This window comes from Scleropages formosus, chromosome 17 (assembly GCF_900964775.1).
Source record: "Scleropages formosus chromosome 17, fSclFor1.1, whole genome shotgun sequence".
Lineage (NCBI taxonomy): Eukaryota > Metazoa > Chordata > Actinopteri > Osteoglossiformes > Osteoglossidae > Scleropages > Scleropages formosus.
This window is the reverse complement of record NC_041822.1, coordinates 17,058,408-17,081,594: the sequence shown is the minus strand read 5'-3', so window position 1 is coordinate 17,081,594 and position 23,187 is coordinate 17,058,408. Positions and strand designations below refer to the sequence as shown.

Sequence of the window (23,187 nt, the reverse complement as noted above, 5' to 3'; positions counted from 1 at the left end):
CACAAGCTGGTGGCCACAAGGAAACGGCATGGCAAGGTATGTGTGCAGGTGATAAACATGTTCCAGCTCAGATACCAGCAGAGCACAGAACCCTTTGACAACACACACTGATGTTTCTGCAGCCCCTAAAATGAAGGGTAACTCAGCGCGACGCTGCACCGTACAAGAGTGGTGGTAGTTTTTTTTTTTTTTTTTTTTTTTTAAACCTTCCACATCATTTATCTGACACTTTTCTCCAAAGCAACTTACAGTGTTAAGCTACTTACAACTATTAGCCAATTTATACAGTTGGGTAATTTTACTGGAACAATTTAAGGTAAGTACTTTGCTCTAGGGTCCTACAGCAGTAGGTGAGATTCAGACCTGTAACTTTCAGACCCAAAAACACTACCAGGTGCTCCATCAATGTTAGGCACCTCCACAAAGGAAAGAACACTGTGTTAATATACATCTATGGACCCTGCAGAAGACTTACCTTGGTGATGGAGCTCACAGATTCTTCTCCTTGGTCCAAAGTGAGCAAAAATGCCTGGTCTTACACCCTTCACAGGTCCCTGTTCTACAGTGTGTTGCAGTCCTGTCAAAAGAATGTGCCATTTCAGAGGCAGTAGGTGGCGTAGTGGTTAGAACTGCTACACTATGCTTGTAGAACCATGGTTTGAATCCCAGCACTTACTGTAGTACTCTTGAACAAGGTACTTGAACTAGACCGATACAGTAAAAATTACCCAGTGGCATACACACACACACACACATTTTCAGAACCGCTTGTCCCAGACGGGGTCACGGGGAACCGGAGCCTACCCGGTAACACAGGGCGTAAGGCCAGAGGGGGAGGGGACACACCCAGGACGGGACGCCAGTCCGTCACAAGGCACCCCAAGCGGGACTCGAACCCCAGACCCACCGGACAGCAGGACCGTGGTCCAACCCACTGCGCCACCGCACCCCCTCCCCAGTGGCATATAAATGAGTAAATCATTTTTTAATTTTATAACCTGATCTGGAGAAAAGCTTCAGATATGTTTATTTGCAGTTTGCCTCCTAGACCCATGTGTGTGTCTGGTTTTTTTAAGATGTTAAAATTGTTTGGAAGCCACAATCCCCCCATCACTCCACTTCAGATCCAGTCCTCTGTATCTTCACTAGAGTAGCTTTGAAGTCTGGAGCACAATTCTTACATCGTCCCGCTGTCAAGATCCTGGAGCTCATCATCCAGGCACCTTAATTTCTTGTAGTTTCATAAGTTTTGGGGGCGGGGGGTTGAATAGGACGGGACAGATTGGCATGAACCACATTTCACCCACTCATGCCCTGGGATGTCCATATGTTTGTCTACATGTGCATATCTGCAAGGTGTGCGCGCGCACATGCACACGCACAGAGAGAGCGAGAGAAAGAGCAAAGAGTCAAAGTATGCCAGTGTTCTGAAACATCTGACCAGTGTTTAAGCAGGTGCATGATGACTAATGTGAAAATAAATAAAAATCTGCATTAATCCATATCAGTCTCACAAAAATAATTTATTTGGCAACTAATCAATACAAATCTTACAAAATGGACTTTAACTACAGAAATAAAACAAACATACCATGTCAGTCTTACTTTTAGCTTGACAGAGGGCAGTACCGGGGACATTATCTTTCGTAAGAGTGCCATCTGGTGACTGCACACCTACAGCACTCACTTGATAAGATCTAGAATAAAAACACTTTTATTCACCCGTTTCACACAACATATTGAGTCCTCATATTCATAGTTCAAATATTTCCAGAGCAGAAATAAATTCCAACACTAAATTCAAAATTCAGTGTGATGGCTGGACCAGTGTACACAAGGTGACACTGGGGCTTGTAAGGAGGACAGGACAATGTGTTTTGTACACTCATGCACACAGAGAAATACAGACCTCCAGGAGGGAATACAGATTAAAAATTTAGTTGTTGAGGTGCTGTTGGACTCACGGTCGAATCAAGTGCTGCTGTTCCACCTCTCAGCTGAGGCTGACAAGTGGAGATCCTCCTGTGAATGTGTCCCGTCGGTGTCACTTCACCACATACCTACTTTAAACACAGTAAACCGGGACTACTGACACAAAGCATTTGTGTGGTGTAATACTTGAGAAGGAACACCCGTCATTCCCGGTACTGGACATGTGTTGGTTGGTATTGCTGTCGATTGAGCTGCTGCAATGCGGCCAGGATCAGCGGGCAGGGCGGCGACTCATGGCCTCCTGGATCTGCCGATTGAGCTCGGCGATGATGCGGTCCTCATGTGTGTACACGCCTGTCCGCAACAGCGTGTCCCTCTCTTCCAGCAGGCGGCTCAGGTGGTCATCCGTGCTTTCGCTCAGCGACGGCTCCTGTGGCAACTCCATCGGTGGCCGCTTGTCCTCCTGCTGCTTTAACCTGCGTGGCAGAGCACAAAACAAGCTCAGATGTGGAAATAACCACAGGTTGCTGACACCGAAAGGTGTAATCTTTACTCGAAATACCTCACGCTCTGCTTTTTTATGCAGGGGAATTGCCATTAAGGTACAACAGACAGTTGGTAACATTTGGTTTAAATGTGTCTCCATTCATTCAGTCACTTTGAGCTTTTTGTTTCTGACTTAAGACTAAACTTCACTGACACCTTACATATGAAACGTTACCCACCTGTATCAGTAGGTAAGTAACTAAACAGCTCAGGGTACAAATGTACACAACGCTTGTGAACAGCTTTGGGAGAAGCATCCGCTAAATGAATAAATAACAATAGAAGGTTCGCTGCCTCTGCAGCATTTGCTCCGTTTTGTTGTAGGAGAAACACTGACAGTCTTTTCCTTTCTGAGTCCTGGTCAGAAACGTTTGCAGTGTTTTTTTTCCCCCCCACGTGGTAAGCTGCCGAACCCTTGTGCATATGCAGCATGCTGGTAGACAGTTACCGGTTGAGCTCATTCCTGATGTCCTCAAGCTGCTGCTTTTCGCTCTTCACAGTTTCCTTCTCCTCTGCAGCGAGGTAGCGGAGTCGCATGTGCTCCAGTTCCTGCTGCTGCTTCTTCAGCCGCATCATGGCCGCCTCCTGCTCCCTCTGGCACAGCAGAGAAAAGACCGTCAGAGCAGGGAGGAGACAAGGCCAGCGCTCTGGGCACAGTCCATTTGCTCACTTTCTGGGTTCAGATGAACCCAAAGACTTTTCCAGATCAGACGCACATTTCTAATTCACCTACATTTACATTTATTTAGCAGACGCTTTTCTCCAGAGCGACTTCCAATGAACTCAGCTAACAATTCACTTCTTGTATTCCACGTAACAATAGAAGGAATTAATTGCAAATCATTGCATGTGGTTTAGAATTGAACCGTAGTACTTAACCTGAGCATGGTATATACCTATTCGACCTCTGGTGAAAACTCCATTCTATCAATATTAATCTGGCTATCCCAGGAGAATAAGGTGTGAGGCTGGGTTCACCCTGGTCTTGTCTATCACAAGGAAAATCACACACACACACACACACACACACACACACACACACACACACACACACACAAAGGGCAATTCAGAGTCGTCAACTGACATGAGGCACAATTACTTGAAAACATGAAAGTTTAGAGGAGCTCTGGTGTTTAAATGGTTTTTCAGGAGAAATTAACTCTGAGTTAATGCACATATAGTTTACTAGACAGACAGTTCCAGTACAGCCCAGTGTTGTGCTGAAGGGAAGGACCTTGTGAGAAGGTCCATGTCAGGAACCACCGAGCTTTGTTGGTCTTCATGGCAGCTCTACACCAAAGCTCGACGGCTGCCAAGATCATCCAAGCAGGTCTCAACCAGAACCTGGTGACTCCAGTCGTGGCTACAACAGCAGCTGCACACTGTGTGCCCCAGTTCCTTCCTTCGCAGGGCACAATGCGATCTTTGCCCAGCACTTGAACAAACATATCAACATGGAATTTGGTGTTCGTTTATGCTATCGGTTAAGATTAGTGGTGGCTAATGTGTTTGTTTGAATTAGAACGGCTATAAAAACAAACCCTGAAAACATCCAGAGCATGAGTACAAATTGCCAAGTATGCCGAAAAGCAACACACTCAAAACAATTTCTAACATCTCTTGGGGCAATGTGTTTCCCGAGCTACTACTCTCCAAGTATATTAAAAGTTTACAAAAGTCACTCAGATTAAATTTGGGGGGGTTCCCCATTCCAGGGCTGTGCTAGTGTTGGAGACCCATGGAGCAGAGCTTTGGGCTCCCCTCCAGGACAAGGGCGGGGTCATGGAGGCCAAGGCCGAACTGAAGCTGCAAAAAGATGGACAGGAAGCGGAACGGGTCACTCCGAGGAGGGCGGGGGGCATACTCAAAAAGGAACAACTCAACTGTAGTTTTCTGCAAACAAAACGACACTGACAGGCAGAACAGGCGCCTGTGGAGAGGAGGTGTCACAGCTCACATTTCCCCAGGTCTCATATTAAGTGTCAAAACATGGTAAGGACGGGCAAGGACTCTTATGACTCATACTGGCCTTAAAATGAATCATCTGACCATCCCTCGCGCATCAGGAGACAGGCGATAAGACGGGCCAAGAATGAGACAGGAATGCGCCAGGGGTTAAGACAGGAGTTTGTTTTCGGAACGAGGCGAATTCCACGTCCCTGTCATCCCATCAGGAAGCGAGCGTTATTAACAACACTCCAACATTTGATGGAGGACGTTATCCTACAACTAAGAGTATTTATGGAACATGGCACCTGAAATCAGATACTTAGAGACACGACCATCAATTAAGACGACACAATCCGTTACACAAACATTAATGCTCAGAGCAGGATCTGACACACATTAAGTGTAAGCTAGATACATTATATTGTGTGATTCCACAGAGGCCCAGTTCTTGTATCCTGACAACCAAAGGTGACGTTTAAATGGTTAACGCACGGCCTAATGCCTCACATAATACAAACATGATTTATAGCCCAATTTCACGTGAAGTTATGAACCCCTTAGTACAACATAAATCATCGACTCCCTCTCCCCAAAGTGTATCTGGCACTTAAAGTTTAAAAACAGAGTGCTTCATTTTTTCCAGCTGGCTCTTGTCTTTAACAGTTATTAACAGGGCTTGATAAGCCGTGTGTGTCTGCTCTGTTTACACTGGTGTGTCAGGCCCTTGCCAGCGCTTGCTGGGAGAAGCCGTCGCGTGTTTACAAAGGCCTGCACCACAGAGCGGCAGAGGTTTCTTGTCTTCTCCTTGTTTAATTAACTTTAATCAACACGGCAACCCTTCTCTCTGAGGTCTGACATGAGACGAATGACCCGATATGTCAGAGGAGGATTCACAGATACAAGCCAAAAAAAAAAAAAAAAAGGCAAGCATCTGCACTGAGAACTGGTACTCTGACAGTAAAACTGATGCAATGGAAGTTCAGCAAAGGAGTGACAAAAATAACAATATTGTTTGTCAAGCCTCCATTCTTGCTTCTTCATTTAGTTGGGTTTTCAAAAAGCTAGAACAGTGGCACAATGGGTAGTGCTGGTGCTTCACAGCATGTGGGCTGTGGACGTGGGCTCAAATCCAGTTCGTAACGTGTGAAGTTTGCATGTTCCCCCTGTGCTTGCCTCGTTTACCTTCAGGTGTTCTGGTTTCCTCCAAAGACACGTCTTTCAAGTGAACCGGTGACTCTGAACGCTCTGCAGCATGTATGTGTGAGTAAGAGTGAACCTAAGGATTTTAAAGAAAATTTTGTAACTGCAACTATCTCTCCCCTGACCTAAATAATGTCAGTTTTAGGTTGTCATGTTTCCAAAAGCACCCGATGTATCCTGCAGCGTGACAACAGCTGCTGAGTTGCACTACGTACCTGTTTAAACCTGGCAAGCTCTTTCAAAGCACGTCCCCACTGCTGCTTGTAATGCAGTTTGGACTTTGTGGTTGATTCCAGCTTCCTTTCGAGTTCCACCTTAAACACGGCACAGCGAATGAAAATAAGCACAACATTAGCTCGTTACAAACATCCACTGAAAGACTATATATACACACTCAAGTGTGTGGATCAAAGGGGACTGATCCATTACAAAGAAATATATGGCTTCAATCACCTGTGTCATGTTAGGCAAATATTATGGCAGATGAACATTTTCTCTTCTTAAAATATGATCATATTACTCAGCTACGTGCACAAGTGAGATTAGAGGTTTGCAAATTTGGCTTCCATACAAGTCTATATTTAGTGAGATGTGTAGGAGTGTGTATCTAGCCAGCAGTGAGCCCAAGTCAATCATCTGTTTTTGGGCCTCATTTTGTGTCAGGGGAAGTTCAGTTTCTGCACTGTAAAGATTTCCCAAGGCATGGCTGCTAAAGCTGCAAGTTCTTTTCCTGGCAATTCTACAACTCTTTAATTGGAACAACAACAACAACAACAACAACAACATTAAGAAAGAAAGAAAAAAAAAAAAAACACATGTACACATATACAAACATGCAAGAGGAAGGCAGCCACTTCTGGGTTCACTAAGTGCTGTGCTTTACTGGCTGATACAATATTTGTTTGTGTAACCCTGTAAGCAGAAAAAAAGTCTAAACAATTAAAACAAACTGAAGAAACAACATGTAAATTTTTGGGGAAGTGAATAACACTGTTCAGTTTTGTTATTGGGACTTAGGGTCATACTAGCCAGGGAAACAAAAATAGTCTCGAGGTTGATGCGTTGAAGTCTAAAAAATGCAAACACACCTTCTCCAGGCTGAGCAGGTTAATCTCTGACTGTAGCCGGACCTCAGGCTTGGTGTTCTGCTGCTCACGGTACAGCTGGAACTCCTTCTCCAACTGCTTGTACTTGGTGTCCGCCTCACGGATCTACAGGGAGTTTATAAAGAGGAGGGGGGGGAGGAAAAAAAAAAAAAAAAAAACAGCAGAATATAATAGTCAATATAATAAGCTGAGATCTGCTGGACCACAGAATGGGAAACAGAGAGAAGCACAGTCCATCAGTTCATCAAATTATTAATAACCACTTATCCAATGCAGGGTCAGAGAGAACTGGAGCCTATCCTAGAAGCACAGGGCATGTGGAAAGATACAGCCTACACAGGGTGACAGTCCATCACATGGCAATCACATACAGTCATTCACTCACACAGTGACACACTAAGTATTTTCAATTCAAATTGCTCAATTTAACCCAAAGGGAGATTGTACGGGGTTTCAGCAGTGCAAAAAACACACAGTAATGACAAGACACACAATGTCAAAAGCACACCTTAGCCACAGGTTCACCTGAAACATGTCTCTGCACTGCTGGAGGAACCTGGAGGACACACACACAATCATGCTGAGAGCAGGCAAACTCCATCCTGACTGAGCCGGATTCAAACCTCTGTCCAAACCCACAGCCCAGAAGCTGCGAAGCACCAGTGGTACCAGCTGTGCCACCCTGTCGCACTACAGGAAATACAGATTTACATTTCTTTCTTTAGGGTTTGTAAAATTCTCTTCCCAACAGAAGCAAGGCCACGCGTAATATTCACAGAAAAAGATGAAGACAAACCAAAAGACTACTGAGATGGCAAAAAGAGAGGCTGAATAACAAGGACCCCCTCAAACACTGTCATGAACTCTACAGCTGGGATTTATCAAGGCACTTTTCATATCTGAAAAACAGCGATGACTTCTCGCAGCCCAGAGCTGAGACATCACTCCCAGCAAGTGGGGCAACAAGCAGTAATGTGCTGAAGGAACTGAACTTTTGACCAAAAGGCTGCTAAGCTCCAGATAAGGGAGAAAAATTAAAATGCCCATGAGAACATTAACCAACCTAAAAACAAATAACTATATCGTTGGCTATAAAATATTTCTTCGTTAAAGATTATCTCAGCAAATTTAAAATCTAAACAAACACAGGCACACAGTTTGCCCAAGCATGTCACATATACACCTCCAAACACCTTTGGATAGCATGTGTTGTGAAACACAGCACAAGCAGCAGGAATCCCTCCTGGACAATGCCTGGTGTTCCACGATGACGAGACGCTGCAAACCGGGGCCAGGGCAGATAAACGGTGTGCCAACGTGGGCGTGACGTATGTTTACACATTCTCCAGACAGGAAGACAAGATAGAGGGCGGCGCGTCAGCTAGACTGCCTGTCAGAAACCTACTTTGTTTGATTTGTTAAAGCCAGCCCTGTCCAGATGGCTTCTGGGAAAGAAGGACTGCAGACATAAGGATTCCACCAAGTGGGCCGAGTCTGGCAAAGAACACCAAATGGAATTTTTTCTGCCATGGGAAAACTGATGAAAACAGTACTGTACTAAACATTAAGTAAATTATAACTCAGACTACCATAAGTTCAAACAGATACAAAAGGAAAAAGTATGAAAAACAATGGATGTCTATTTTGGTTCATCTCAGAATAAGCACTGAAGGCTTCCCAATGCGGATTTGATATCACAGCTCTAAGTCGCAAAGAGAAAGTATCCTGTGTGAAATCACATATGGATGAAAGCCAGCCGACAGCCTCGCTTTAAACAAAAATATCCCAGACAGCTTCATAAAAGAGCTGATTTAGACATGAAGAAAAATATCTAATATTGCTTTCATAATCAGCTGTTGGGTACACAGGAGTAACTGAACATTGTGTTGACAAAAACTGACAGGCATCAGGGAATTCTGGAAAAATGCAGTACTTTTAGTGGGATGCACAGCAAAGAACAATCTTTGTTTGTCACTATACATTAAATATTTCAAGATATGATGTGGTGTCAAGTTGAATTTGACTCAGAGTAATTACTCTTGTAGTTTCCGTGGTAAGAGAGTACACAACTGGTTTGCCTTCCTCTGCACATATCTTTGGATTGCAAGCACGGGGAGAAGAGGCAAACTACACACACTGAGCCCAAAAACACAGCTCAGACACCATGAGACACCAGCATCACAACTGCACCAAATATTTAAAGCAACACCTCAATACAAATGGGTGCCACAGCCACATCTGGGTTCAGGTTTGAATCCAGCTTAGTCTGTGTGGTGTTTGTGTGTTCTCTCCAAGTTCGTGTGGGTTTCCTCTTGCAAACCAAACATGTTTTCAGGTGGATTGGTGGATAGTAAAACCCTGTGCTGTGTGCGTATGAGCGTGAGCAAATGAGAGTGTGTGAACATGATAGCTCTACAATGGATTGGAGTCCCGCCCCAGCTTTACCCTGCTTCCCACCCTATGCTTCCAGGAGAGGAAGTTATTGACAGAATTGAGATCCATACATCCACCAACTTCTTTTCAGACGTGCAAGAAGTGTATATGTCAGAAAACAAGTTCACACCAAGCTTCTTCCCACTTATAAGTCCCTAGCGACCTACCTGTTGTTGCAGTCGGGAGCGCTCTTCCTCCAGAAGCCTGACCTTTGACCTCTCTAGTTCCACCTGATGGAGGCAGTCCTCACGGAGTCGGCGGCTGCTCTCCTGTACCTCACGCATGCTCAGCTCATGCTTGGCCTTGAGCTCCTTCTGCAGCCGCTGCATCTGTGCATTGGGACAAGAACAGCCGTTGCCTGTCAGCTCCAGGTTTAAACAGCATTTCCTCCGGTAGACGATGTGAATCACTCATGACGTGTGTGCGCTTAGCCTTCAAGGCTGTCGTCGATTTATACTTAAGACTTGCTGCTTGTGTGGCCTTTGGAGTGAAGGAAAAAGCATGTCTCGTATATAAATATTATTGCAGCGCGTGAATTACAACATTTACAAGCATAAGACAACTGCATTCAGCTGCCACACTATTAATCAGACATGGGGAATTATAGCGGCATACAGCTGAACATATTAAACTTATGCTTTTCAATAAATCCTTCGGGGCTTAATGCCTTAATCTGCAGAGATGCAACAGCCTCAGAAAATTCAATACTTCAGTCAATGCTCAAGAAACTTAAATACACATTGTTGACTAGGAATAGAATTTAACTTCATCTGCAATTCGATTTGTTCATAAATCCTGTCATAATAAAAGCTTAATTACACAGAAACTTAAAAAAAACACCACATCTTCACACTGTTATTCAATCCCAATTGTTCACTGATTCAACCCATAAACATGTGCAAGGTTGCTTTTTATTTATTGATCACTGACAAACACACTAAACCTGTAAACACTGTGGAAATAAGTTAATTAGTAATATTCAACTGAATTCAATTTATTTTTATAGAGTGCTCTTATCACATGGTGACACAGAACGCTTTAACAATGGCATAAGGCAAGGGGGGGAAAGAAAAAAAAAAAAAAATCAGATAAAGAAACAAGACAGCTGACTACCGGTTATCATAATATAGTGCTTTTATAGAGCTATAGCTAAGCCTACTGGTCACGGAGAAAAGGAACAAAAACTCTCAACCAAAATGGAGGAAGAAAAACCTCTGGGGGACCAAGGGCCAGTGGCTGCCCACCCCTCCTGGGCATTCTAGATTAAAGTCATGAAAATTAATACATGAAAGAAATAAGAATGCGTATTTGAAAACATGTCCCCAAATTCTCACGTAAAGTCAGTGTAATTGCATACAGACTAAAGTTGTAGTCAAAAGCAAAAGCCAAACCCTTGTCCAACTCTTACCTGCAGTAATGCATTTGCAGAAAAACCTGTCCATGGTGTGATCACCTCACTCTCACTGACACCATCCATTTACTCAACTCCCTCTCTGCCACGCCCCTCCACCTCACCTATATCCCCATCCACTTACCTCCATCTCTGCATGTGCCAACTGTTTCTCCCTCTTCTCCAGGTCAGCTAGGGTCTTCTGAACTTGCTCCTCTAGCAGAGTGTACTCCACTTCCTATCACAGAGCACCACATATCTGTTATCTCACATTTGTTCAAAAATAGCTTACCAACATTACTAACCCCAGTAACACACAGGCCAGTACCTTAAATACCTCTCCATCTAGTTTTCTCAGGGTAAAGGACACTGGTCTGCGCTAGCATCCTGCCCTAGGTTGCTTGTTGTGGTTTACCACAGTATGAGCATTATATTCTGAAGCATGGTACTTCACTTTTACATGGAAACACCAGTATGAAAGTGTGGAAGCAGAGCAGGTGGAAACATGACTGGAAGACCATGAACTCCAGCAACCTTGGAAACAACACACACACACACACACACACACACACACACACACACACACACACACACACACACACACGTATGTAATAGAGTCATCTGCAGTCTGTGTGTGAGATGCTGCCACACATCATTAAGGATGCAGTACCTTTTTCTTAACAAGAGCCTCCCGCTCCCTGTCCCGCCGCCTAGTCTCCTCCAGAAGCTCTTGCATATGCCTCAACTCCTTTTGTTTCAGCTGAAAAGAGAAAAGTGCTGCTTTCAGGCACAGAAGGCACATGCAGTATACCCTTAAACATGCTATAATTAAGAACATTAAAAAAAAAAAAAAAAAAAAAAAAAAAAAAAGACAAACCTACATATAATCTGACATAGGAATCAATTTTTTATCAAAAGTTGTATTTTAACCCAGTGTTGTGCTACACTCCTACCAGGCACCTCTTAAATGACAACCTACTTGCCGCTCTGTTGCATTTGACCCATGTCTTTTCGGCCATTCAATGAACGGTTACTCTTTGACTTATACTAAATACTTAAAAAGGGAAGAGGGGGAAAAAAAAAAAAAAAAAAAGTGTCTATGGAAGCCTGGCATACCAATTCAAAATACACGGACACATGACGATCACAAAAAGTAAACACAGCCTTGAATGGAAGGTTCTGGATTGACAGAAAAGGCTTTTGCTTGTTTTGTGTCACAAGTCACCAACACTAAAGTGTTAAATGCAGTCAATTATGCCTTCATGTATGCTAGTTTATGAAGAGAAGGAAAAGTCAGCTGTGCAAAGATCACTTATTTAAAAAGAGCATAGAAGGTAGAAAAGAAGCAAACAGAAGGCTAAAAAGCTGTACATGATCCTATGCTTTCCACATCCATCAGTTTTCAGCTCATCGGTGCCCATAAACAAAAATGTTCTGACTCAATACCAGCCTCACTGACTCAGGCGTGTGCACGAACCGCTCTGGCTCACCGGAGAGACGGGCCACTTTCACCCTACTGTCCAAAATCCACTGAATGGAGAAGTGACAGTCCACTGTGCTTCTGTTCACATCTGGAAAAAAACCCACTACTGCTTCTCTCCAGGCTATTTATCTGCTCAGTTAATGAGAGAAATAGCCCTGAGTGCAACATTTCAAGATAACTATGTGCTGGGACATTTCACCTCACAGAGCTGTGCAAGTTGCTGACATTTACATTGCATTAATTCATTTAGCAGAAGCCTTTCCCCAATTTACAAGTCAAAGTAAACAAAAGACAGACACACAATTCTCAAAGTAGTCAGTCCAATGCCACCTTTTCTACAATCGCACATTACAGGAGTAGCTGCATAGAGAATTGAAGAGTCTCTCGCCTGTTCTGTCACAATCAACTTTCAAACTGCACAATGAACCAGCCCTCTACCCCAGTTAAGCTCATAAATCAGGTAAAAACTGTATATTCAAGGGCATCACTGTACCATCACAAGGGGGCAGTAGATACACAACTACTGTACTGTCAAGTGTGTACTATATTAATGGTCAGCTGGAAGCAGGTGGGGAAAACAGACTGGAGGGGGTCTTCTAAACAGCATTTCCTCAGAGGGAAAAAAGAATGACAGAATGAAGAGGCTCAAGAATTAGAAAAATCCTAAATTCCTAAACCACTGGCTCCTGAGTGGAGGCCTTTTTCAAAGCCCTAAAAGTGGAATCATTTCTTTTCTCAAGCCAAAAAGTGCTTCAAATCTCATATAGTGACTAGAAATAATTTGAGCTTTGCCATAACACGTGTAAAAGTAAAAACTGCCTTCTCAGAAATGAACTCATTTTAAGTGGTTTATCTCATTCTGAATAGGAACAAACATCTGCATTTGAGCACTGAGGGCAGACTAGATCACCTGGCTATCAAACAGGTCCTCCTGTAGCTCTTTCCATGCCTCCAGCTCCATAGCCACCTTGTACTCCATTGTCTCCCGAAGCTCTGTGGGGGCCACCACAGCGCTGGGGGGCTGTCCCGGGGCACCGTCTGACTTCGGCATCCCAAGATTTCCACTCTATACCAGAATGCATCAGTCAGCCATGGGACATTTGGTTAAGCACTCTGTCTTGGCACATTTCAAATAATATGACACTCTCAAACTGCAAGAACAATTCTTCAACGTAAGACAGAAAACTATATGATTGTGTCTTCAGCAGAAACTGAAATATTTCTGCAGCTGACAGTTTCACTGGTTCAGAACAAACAACATAGGAACATCTGACTGCGAATAAAATCATCTTAACAGCAGTTTGTTTCAGCTCCATTTTAAACAGGCTGTAAATATGAAATACTGTTACTAAAACATGAATTCCTTTAATCCTTTTAGATATAGCATGCATTTCAGCACATATACTTATTCTATCTGTGTTTAAACACTTAATTTCTAAAATCTCAAAGACTTCGTTACACATTGAAGATAGGCCATGCATCTGCACCACATTGTCACATATTCCTGAATGCTCCACATTTTTGCTCTCCAGTATCACACCACCTGCATGGACTCTGACACGAGGACATCTTGAACTCTGACCAGACCCAAGTCCTCCAGGGTGGTGACATAGTTCAGATCAGCCACTTTATCGTTTGGCCTGAAACAGGAGAAACACAAACAGAACTTACTGACTCGTCTCAGCCACCATCCCCACTACAGTACCCAAAATGTGCCATGTTGTGGTGTCAAGTCCAATCCTTTATGCCCCACGCTACCAGTAGAGTGTACCCTCAGACCATACCCTCTGGCCCGCACAACAGGGATTGTCTCTGAAAAGCTCTGCTTCCAGTGCTCCTGGCCAAACTGTCCCACAAAGCGGGTCTTTTCCGCAGTAAGGAGGTGGGAGAGCTGCACACTGGCTGTTCCCAGCAGAAGGTCCTCAGCATTGGCATCTCTGTGCAAAACCTCCACCACTAAAGGCATCCTGCAGCAGAGAAGAACACCACCCACAGTAAAAGAGAGACAAGGAAGGAGAAACACAACACATCATATGCATGTGTATATAATAAAGCAGAGACATAAGTACACTGGTTCCTCACGTTATGGATTTTTGAAGATAAAATTAAACCGGAAACTGTTTGTAATTGCATTTTCTGTACACCATTTTCGAAAATTTTGACTAGATAAGGAGTGCAACTGACCTGTACTTACACTACTCACCAATAGATGGCAGTAAAACACAGATAGAAGCGTCAGCTAAATGAATAAACGTAAATGTATGCTGGTGACCAATAATCGTTTAACAATCATTTACATTAATTTCTAGCTGACATTTTTCTCCAAAAGTGACTTACAATATTAAGATACCTACAATTAGTTACCCATTTATACATCTGGGAAATATTTACTGTACCAATTTAATGTAAGTCCCTTACTAAAAGGAACTCCTTCTAGAGGTGGGATTCGAACCTGTGACCTTTGGGGTCCAAAGGCAGCCATTCTAACCACTACTCTAGCCTTGCCACATCGGGATCAAATAATTTGTAGAGATATATTTTTATTTTGACTCATTTTAAATTAGTTTTAATGCAACTCAAAGTTTAAACATTTTACATGTTTTATTACAGCTATATGTAAAACTTCTACAGAATCTAACTGGTAAATCAAAGGATATATTAAGCTTTTGTTGATTGTGACAACGGTAAAATGACTTTGGATATGTGGACAAATTCGCACTATAAAGGGATCCAGTTGTTCTTGTAACGAGAGAAGCCAAGTCATGACATCTAAATCAGGGGGATTTATATTAACTGCAGAATGCACACAAATTGAAAGAAAGGTTGAAGAAGTACTTCTTGTCCTTTCAATTGCTTCACAAGCAGTGACTGGCAATTTTCTGAAAATGTGTGAAAATGAGAGGGGGTGCGGTGGTGCAGTGGGTTGGACCACGGTCCTGCTTTCCGGTGGGTCTGGGGTTCGAGTCCCGCTTGGGGTGCCTTGCGACGGACTGGTGTCCCGTCCTGGGTGTGTCCCTCCCCCTCCGGCCTTACGCCGTGTTACCGGGTAGGCTCCGGTTCCCCGCGACCCCGTATGGGACAAGCGGTTCTGAAAATGTGTGTGTGTGTGTGTGTGTGTGTGAGAAAATGGCTGCAATTTTAGAGATCTATTCTTTACATCAAATGCAGAAAATTTCAGAGAGATCTGCTTTGGAAAAACAACATTAAAAAAAATTCTGTGTACTGATTTTAACTGCTTTCAGAGACAACACTAAAGTAAAGGTGACATTGCTGTGGCCTGGTGCAATGTGAAAGTGGGTTTAAAGAGACAAACACAGGAAGAATGTTTTCACTGACAGCCCCTTGAATGTGTATGTATAGACACACCCACACACACACACCTGAGAAAGGTCTCCTGCATTTGGTGAGGAAGTGCAGCAAACTCAAAGGCACAGTAGGACTTGGGAAGCAGGACCTCTACATTCTTCTTGACCTCCACTGGTGGACAAGTGGTGATAGGGCTCACATTCCCAAAAAATTGGTAAGAGTATCTAGGCAGAAAGGTAAAAAGACATACAGAAAAACATCACATAAAAGCAATATACACTTTCAACTCCCTCTAATGTGCACTGCTGTTCAAGCCTGTTTCATGACATGCGCAAGATGACTGGAAAAACCTCAATCACAGCCGTAAGCTCTAGTTCTTTCTTTATTAAAATGAACGTGAATGTCTAAATTACACTATGTTACATCATCTGATTTGCTGGCACCCTTATTCAGAGAGACTATCAATACTGAACATCACAGCTGGATATTTCTTGAGGCAGTTAATGCTATGTGTCTTGATCTGTGGTGCAGCAGTAAGTTTCCCTCCTGAGATTTGAATTTGGAAACCTTCACAGTTCAGCTGTGTTTCTTAGCACACAGCCTGCTGCTTTTCCAAACAGGGCAGCAGCAAAAGGAGATTTAAAGAAGCTTGGTGACACGATGTTTACCTGAGAATACATTTAGCAGAGAAACCCACATCCATGCCCTGAATGCTCCTCAGGTCCATGGAAAAGTAGTAGTGGTGTGCTGAAGCTGGGATACTGATTTTGGGTAAAGAGATGCCGACTGAGGAAGTGGGTGGCTCTGGCTCAGTCTGGATCTGAGTAGCACTTGGAACAGATGGACCCGGTGCTGAAAAAAGAAAAATAGAAAAAACAAGCCAGGAAGTCTTGGTGCTAAATCAGATAAAAAGCCAAAACAGTGTGGGGCAAAAAAGGAAAAAAAAAATGGCTTAAAAATGCCTGCTACGTTTCCCAACTGGAGCATCCTTTTTGTTAATAAATCAAAGTTGAGGGACTAACCCTTGAAACTCATCTATCTATTAAAGCAGTGAATCTCCAGTACCTGGCGAGGTGGGTAGGGCCAGCTCAGGGTGTTCCAAGAAGTTGTTGGACTTGCTCTCAGTAGGGGGGTGTACCAAAGGGATAGGGGAACAGCAGGATGGTGATACTGGGCGTGGCTTTTGCTCTCCCACTGGAGATCCTGGAAACCTGGGTGACTGAGTCCCCTTCTTCACTGGGGTGTGTTGCCCCCCTCCACGTTGCAGACAAGGACTTCCCACCTTCACGTAAAAAGCAAATCACTTGCTAGCTCAGTCACAACCTGTTACTGCACAGCAGATATTTAACCTAATATGCATGAATAGAAGATCATTTCCTTCAAAAAACTATTTTTGTTCCATACCATTTCATGTCTACAATGTCTAAATGGCAGCCACAGCAAAACAGCATCAGTGAAAATTTCCTTCTTGTGTAAGGAATAGGAGAGATGGTACCTCTGTATCAATGCCCTCTCTCCGCACTGTGATGGACACCCCAACTTTGGGCTGCAGGTCGGCTGGTATGGAGAGCTGATTGTGTTTGGCCTCACTCAGGGGCACCAGGACAAACGCTCCCTCCACAGTGGCAGGCTGCTTCTCCAGGTCAACCCCAGCTTTTACAAGGTTGGCCAAGGGTATCTCAGCACTGCCCAGTGAACTGTTCCCACAACACAGGTGGATCTACATAGGCACATGCAGATACAGACACAGATGGCTAAACAAGCTGAAGAGGTGTGACTCACTGAAGCAACCATTTGCCACAGTTTAATCCACCCAAAAGTGGCGTAGGTACTGGCAAGTCTGATTTTAAACCCTTCCTCACAGCGTTACATTTCAACTGCCATACACATTAATTAGCCATTTAATCCTGTGTAATCTACTTAACACAATTTCAGTGTGCTTTTAAAAGCAAGATTACCATTTGCATGTCTTTCCTCAATACATATGAATTTATTATGCTTCTTAATTTATGTTTTCCTAAGTGTCATTACTATTCAGAGGAAGAAATAAAAGCACTTGGCCACACTGAACATATTTAGCATGCTCACTGGAAACATTTATGTTTCAGAGCAGCAAGCTCATTATAGTCATGTGTGGATGAGCTGTTTGTCACAATGATTTCAGGTAAGGAGAAACTATTCGCTGCAGTTATACTGACTGTTTAATCCTGCTGCTGTTTACTATGTGCACATCGCAATTGCCTTTTGCCTGTATTTTGTTAAGTTGTGCTTCATGTGTGGTGCTGAACCACAATCAAGTCCAGAAAGCTGTATATACTGGGAATAAAGAGCTCTGAGGACATTAGCTGTGAGGTTATTTAAGGCCATACGACAGACACTGCAATTAGCAAAAAATAACAAACACTGAGTCAGTAATTTTCTTTCTGCCCCACACCTGTAAGTTGGGTTGCTGGCTCAGGTAGGCCCGGAACACCTGGACGCTGCTGCGAACCCGCACAGAGGCCCGCTCAGGCTCAAAGCTTGGGCTGATGAGGGTTTCAAAGGGCTCACTGGTGATATCGTTGCCCAGCAGGGTGTAGTAGAAGAAGAAGTGGGGGCTCTCCAGAGACAGCCTCATGGTGCAGGGGATAAGCTGCACTCAAACATAACACACATATACAAAATGCATAGAATGTCTGCTCATGAGAAACCCTTTTATTTAACATAATATGGCAGTTGTAGGAAGTTACACTAAACTGAGGCAAACCAACACTTATATATCCTTTTATATTAAAATAGGTATTAAAAACAGCATAAGAAAATTTCTTAAAATCCACCTTTAAAGGATGACAGATTTTGTTGAATGTCATTTAAAATTACTGCATTTTTTATATTACTGAAATGACAATTATTTGTGGAAAACCATTTCAGAAAACTATAGAATAACATTGTTTCTTTAAAAAAAAAAAAAAAAAAAAAAAAAAAAAAAATTAGGGAGGGTATTCCAACAGTATGACCATAGTACCTGTTCCAGGTTGGTAGCAAAAGCCACAGTGACAGACAGAACAAAGAAGTCTGTACAACAGTCTGGGGGTCCAATTTGGTGATAACCCTCATCTTCTCTGAGAACCACATCTAGTTTGCCAGACCCCATACTTGGCAACAAAGGTGAGCCTTTAAAAAAACAAAATGAATAAACTTAAAATAATAAAAAAAAAAACTGCTCTAAACCAAAATGATTTAGATGATCTAAAGGACAAAGTGACAATCAATACAAAAACAACCAGCATCAGTAGGATGTGTCACTCTATTAAATACAGTACAATATCAGATTTATACCATATACCATAGGGACAGCTGGTTGTGTAGTGGTTAGAGATCTACTGCCTTTGGACCCAAAGCTCACAGGTTCCATTCCCACTTCCAGTTGTAGTTTGCTTGAGCAAGGTATTTATCCTAAATTTCTCCAGTAAAATTACACAGCTGTATAAATGGGTAAATAACTAAGTACCTGAACATTGTAAGTCACTTTGGAAAAAAGTCAGATAAATTAATGTATTTATCATTCCATTTTCCCAGATACTTTTACAGCCATAATACTTTAGAAATGTATCAAGACTATCAGGTTTAAGGCAACTGAAGAGCATTTCAAATTCTTTATAAGCCGAAAAGCTGTTTCAAATGGATAATTATCAAAGTCCAAATGAGAGCATCTCCTAACCACTCAAGTGAGCTAAATCTCTCAGTTCCACTTCCAGCCTTTATTAAACAATGTTCTTATTTAAGCAGTCTCTCAAAAACACTGCACTTATTAAAATGCCAAAAGCTGTCAACTTCATTTCTGATCACCTTCTCTTTGGGGGCTCTGTCATGTACTCAGAGGTGAACTGTCCAGATAAACACAGTTACAAACAAATAACTATAGTACTATAGCAGCAAAGCAACTATGTAACATAACATAATACAATATATTGGGTTAAACTTATTAGTCTTATAATGCCTGAGCAGCTGCAGCACCAGTCCAAACAAGACTAACATCCTGTGGTTTCCTTACCCTCTATGGTCTCACCTTGCCTTCGTGGAGCATCTTTAGCCTTGACCTGTTCAGGTGCCTCTTTCGAGTCATTCTCAAGGACAAGGCTGAGCAGAATAGCAGGCTTTAGCTTGGTGTACTTGCTGTTCAGCAAAGGATGCCATTTAGGGGCCTGTTTAGAGTAAAAATGCATTTCAAAGCCCCAGCAAAAAGACTATAAAATCTGAGCCAAAATAAATAAGCAGTGGTGAGCTCTAAATAACAACGCAAGTTCTGAAACTGTTACGTACAATATTTATTTAGTTTGGGCATTTAAATAAGAGCAAATGTTTCAAAAGTGAAGAGTGAAGCAGAAAGATATTAGGCATTCCCTTTTCACCCTTGTTACTTTTAACCATACTGTATGATATTGGTGTGATCTTTAGACTGATGCACTAATCCACTGCCAACTGAGACTATTAGTTCTTGCCTTTTTGACTTCCTGAACTGATCTCAGGTCAAGGATGATGTACCCCACTAGCTCACGGGCAGATGTGGCTGAGTTCACAGCGAAGCACTGCACTTTGATGGGAGTGCGCTGGAGTCTGAGTCAGAAGACACGGCTTTGGTCAGTTCCCACGGTCGGCTTGCACTTAAGATTTATCCAAGCACGCGGAAAACACAAAGTGCATTAGTGTTATCCTACGCAAAGAAGCGTTTGACAGCACGTTTGCTTGCATCTGTTGCTCAGGGGTCACAGAGCTGAAGGGATAAGGGTAAAGAAGACAGCCTGGCTTAAAGCAGACCTGTGCTGCTGGAGGGTCTTGCGGTCCAGCTCCCAGGCGAGCTCGGTGCAGAACTGCGGCTGCTCGATATGTTCCACAGGGTCCGTGGCCAGCTGCTCTCCGTCAAACTTAGCCTGTACCACGAGCTCATGGCGAGGCCTCCTGGGGAACTGGCGGCCTAAGGCGGATGGGTCACATATCAACTTCATAAATGTAAACATAGAAGCATGCCAGCCCATCACAGGACAACTACTAATAACAATAATAATATTAATAATTTCAAATTATCACCAGATCACACATTTCATATGGTTTAGACAGACAAACTGCACACAAGGGTACAGCAGCAATCATACAACGACATAAGAATACATGATTAACCACTTGTCTTGAATAATCCATTTGCTCACAAACAACAACAAAGAATATCAACAAATATAGTTTTTGGGTATGACACGTGATTCGGTGCAGTTTTAGACAGTTGCCATTGCCTTACATGCCAACTGTACGTGATGCATTTCCTAGTTGCTCGAAAGAAGAAAAGAGCATCATGAGCAAGAAGTGCAGATAAATTACTGATTAGTGATTTTAGTGCTGGTGTCAGGTTGTCATCAGCCTCAGGTTGTTCTGCAACTTTCAAAGTTTGGGAGCACTTTCTTTGCCTGTCTAGATAGATATCGCTAGAACCAACGAAGCGCGTTAGCTAACAACAACAACAAGAACAGTTGTTGTCAAATAGTACAGGAAATGTACAGTATTGCCACGAACGGATAACTAACTTGTGTCCGAAATGTAACTAAGTCTTTTGGGTGGTTAACAACAGGGCACGACGCACAACAGGTCAGAGTTATATTCAGCGGAATATTCACTCGGAACCGGAGTGTTCTGTCAGGTAGCGAACGAGCTAAACAACGACGACGTCACGGAGTGTAAAAATTATTTATTAGAAAGTGTCGGTGACGAGGGGGAAAATTACCTTCCACAACGGACAGCACGACGAGCAGCTGCTCCGCCTTGGAGCCCATGGTGGCGACAACCTGCCGGCTGCCCAGCCGCGGGTCCCGACGACGTTCGGATTAAAATGCAAACGAGGGACTGCTCGGTTGCCAAGGAGCTCCGCAGTCGGTTACACGTCTAGATCCGTTGCCGCCTCCCTCCCATTTAAAAGCGCCGACTTCCGGCCGCGCCGGTGTTTGCCGTCGGCGCGCGGACAGCCGTGTCGCGGGGCTTCCGTCGCAAGACCGTTGGCAAGACCGGCTCACCATTTACACACACTGCACCACATTTTACATTGTCTTCATTCTGGAGGGGTCGCTTGGCGCTTTTTTTTTTTTATGGGATCGTGTGCTTGAGCTGACAAATAAAGCAAAGATTCACATAGATGTTTCTAACGGCGCTTGTGGGGTAAAAAGATGGAGAAGAATAAAACAGCGCCCCCTTGAACCGGGAGGTCCCCGTGTGACGTAACAAACCCCGAAGGTATGTTAGCGTTTTCATTTTCATTTACATCCTGGGTGTCTTATTTTTTGAATGAGTTCAGTGTAATGATAAGGAAAAAATATATATGAAACACGTTTCGTGTCTTTCGTTCATACTTAAATGCATAGAATTAATTAAGATATAATTTTCTTCATACCATGACACAGATGGCTAGTTAAGGTGCTCAGTCAGTGAAGTGACGCGCAAAGCCGCACTGTCACTGTGTCCGTTCATAACTGACAGTCAGTGTGTTCAGGACCTTTCAGTCTTTCTACTGCCATTATAATACCGTTACCATTTATCAACCTTTCAACACTTCTTTTTCCTTCTGTGAAAGATTTTACCAGTTTTGACAAGTTGCACTATCATTTTTCAGGCGTGTCTTTACACCAACTACAAATCATTATAAATTCAACATTGTCTGTAATACATGCAAAAATGTATAATTTCCTATAATAAAATTATATGTATATTTTTAAATACTAAAATATAAATTCTCGTTATGTGAACAGCAGTAAAGCAGTGTCGCGATGGGTTGGTTTCTGTTTATTTTTTTTATTTCTGGGGAAAATCAGTGTGATGCGCGTGACAGCGCTGCGCTCGGAGTCTCTGACCCAGAGATCGGGAGCAGATCGGGCGCAGAACGGGCGCTGACAGCCATTTCGGCTCCTGGCAGGTTCCCAGATGGCAGATGGCTGGCAAACAATTTCCCCCCTTCTATTCAGTCACTTAATTCGTTCGGGCATATAAAGGACACACTGAAATGAAAGTGTCAGTTCGGGAAACGGGGGGGGGGTATATTTGAATGCGTATATAATTCCAGCGGGACAATGCAGGTTCAGGTTGAGCCTCCGAAAACACTGTCTCTGCACCGGTGTGTCATGTGCAGCAGAACAGACTGAGTTCTTCTTAATCTCTTCTGGTCTCTAACTGTAATGCAGAAGTCGCAGGAGTAAACTTACTTCAAACTGCAAAACTGATTTGAAACTCCGGAGCCTATCGCTATAAATAAAAGCACGCTCTGAGACAGACAATATTATATGATATATTTCTTATAAATAAGAAATTACAAATTATTTTGAAACTGCATGATGATAAAATGTCATACGTAGTTATTCATGCTGCTGCATGATCTCTGTATTCCGGCCTGGTTTTGTTACAACTAGGCCAACCTAGGAAACTGCCTAGAGGCGTTGAAATTTGGGAGTGGCAAATTTTGCTACTAAAGTTGAAAAATTAATTTAAGACCTTGCTTATGGCAATGCAGTGCAGCTGTACACCATCAGGGATGTAACCTGGGTTCATGGGGTGTCTTTGAACATGATACACCCTTACCCAGGTGACCTGGCCACGGTTGGTCAAACCCCAGCCTGTGTCCAGGTAGCACTACTTTGAACCCACTGCTCACCTCTCCTGATCCACAGCAATGTAGATACCCTCTTTGCAGCCCTATAGAGCTTCAATAACCATCCCCCTCAGGCTGCCTGTGATACCCAACACACTGTAAACCCTGTACAGTGACCTTTCTGCAAAGCCTCTAGAACCTATTTTAAAGGACATACACCTTGCCCTCCAACCTTCTAACT

The 23,187-nt window shown here is 43.2% G+C and overlaps 1 protein-coding gene across 2 annotated transcripts; it reads right to left on the bottom strand.

Annotated features, from left to right (window-relative positions):
* Positions 1–1,537: 1,537 nt before the first annotated feature.
* Positions 1,538–21,531, bottom strand: cep120 (centrosomal protein 120). Of its 2 annotated transcripts, none has more exons than XM_018758239.2 (20): positions 21,099–21,531; positions 20,144–20,300; positions 19,828–19,942; positions 19,380–19,530; positions 18,351–18,499; positions 17,781–17,978; positions 16,842–17,066; positions 16,412–16,628; positions 16,015–16,198; positions 15,421–15,570; positions 13,825–14,007; positions 13,584–13,680; positions 12,951–13,106; positions 11,228–11,317; positions 10,703–10,795; positions 9,335–9,496; positions 6,717–6,839; positions 5,844–5,942; positions 2,927–3,072; positions 1,538–2,408 (listed from the first exon to the last, which is right to left on the bottom strand). In XM_018758239.2, the coding sequence occupies exons 1-20, from the start codon at positions 21,145–21,147 to the stop codon at positions 2,204–2,206; spliced, it is 2,949 nt and encodes a 982-aa protein (XP_018613755.2). In that variant the 5' UTR covers positions 21,148–21,531; the 3' UTR covers positions 1,538–2,203. The 2 variants fall into 2 exon arrangements, with proteins under 2 accessions (XP_018613755.2, XP_018613756.2); XM_018758240.2 differs by having other exon boundaries at positions 19,395–19,530.
* Between the last annotated feature and the right edge of the window lie 1,656 nt (positions 21,532–23,187).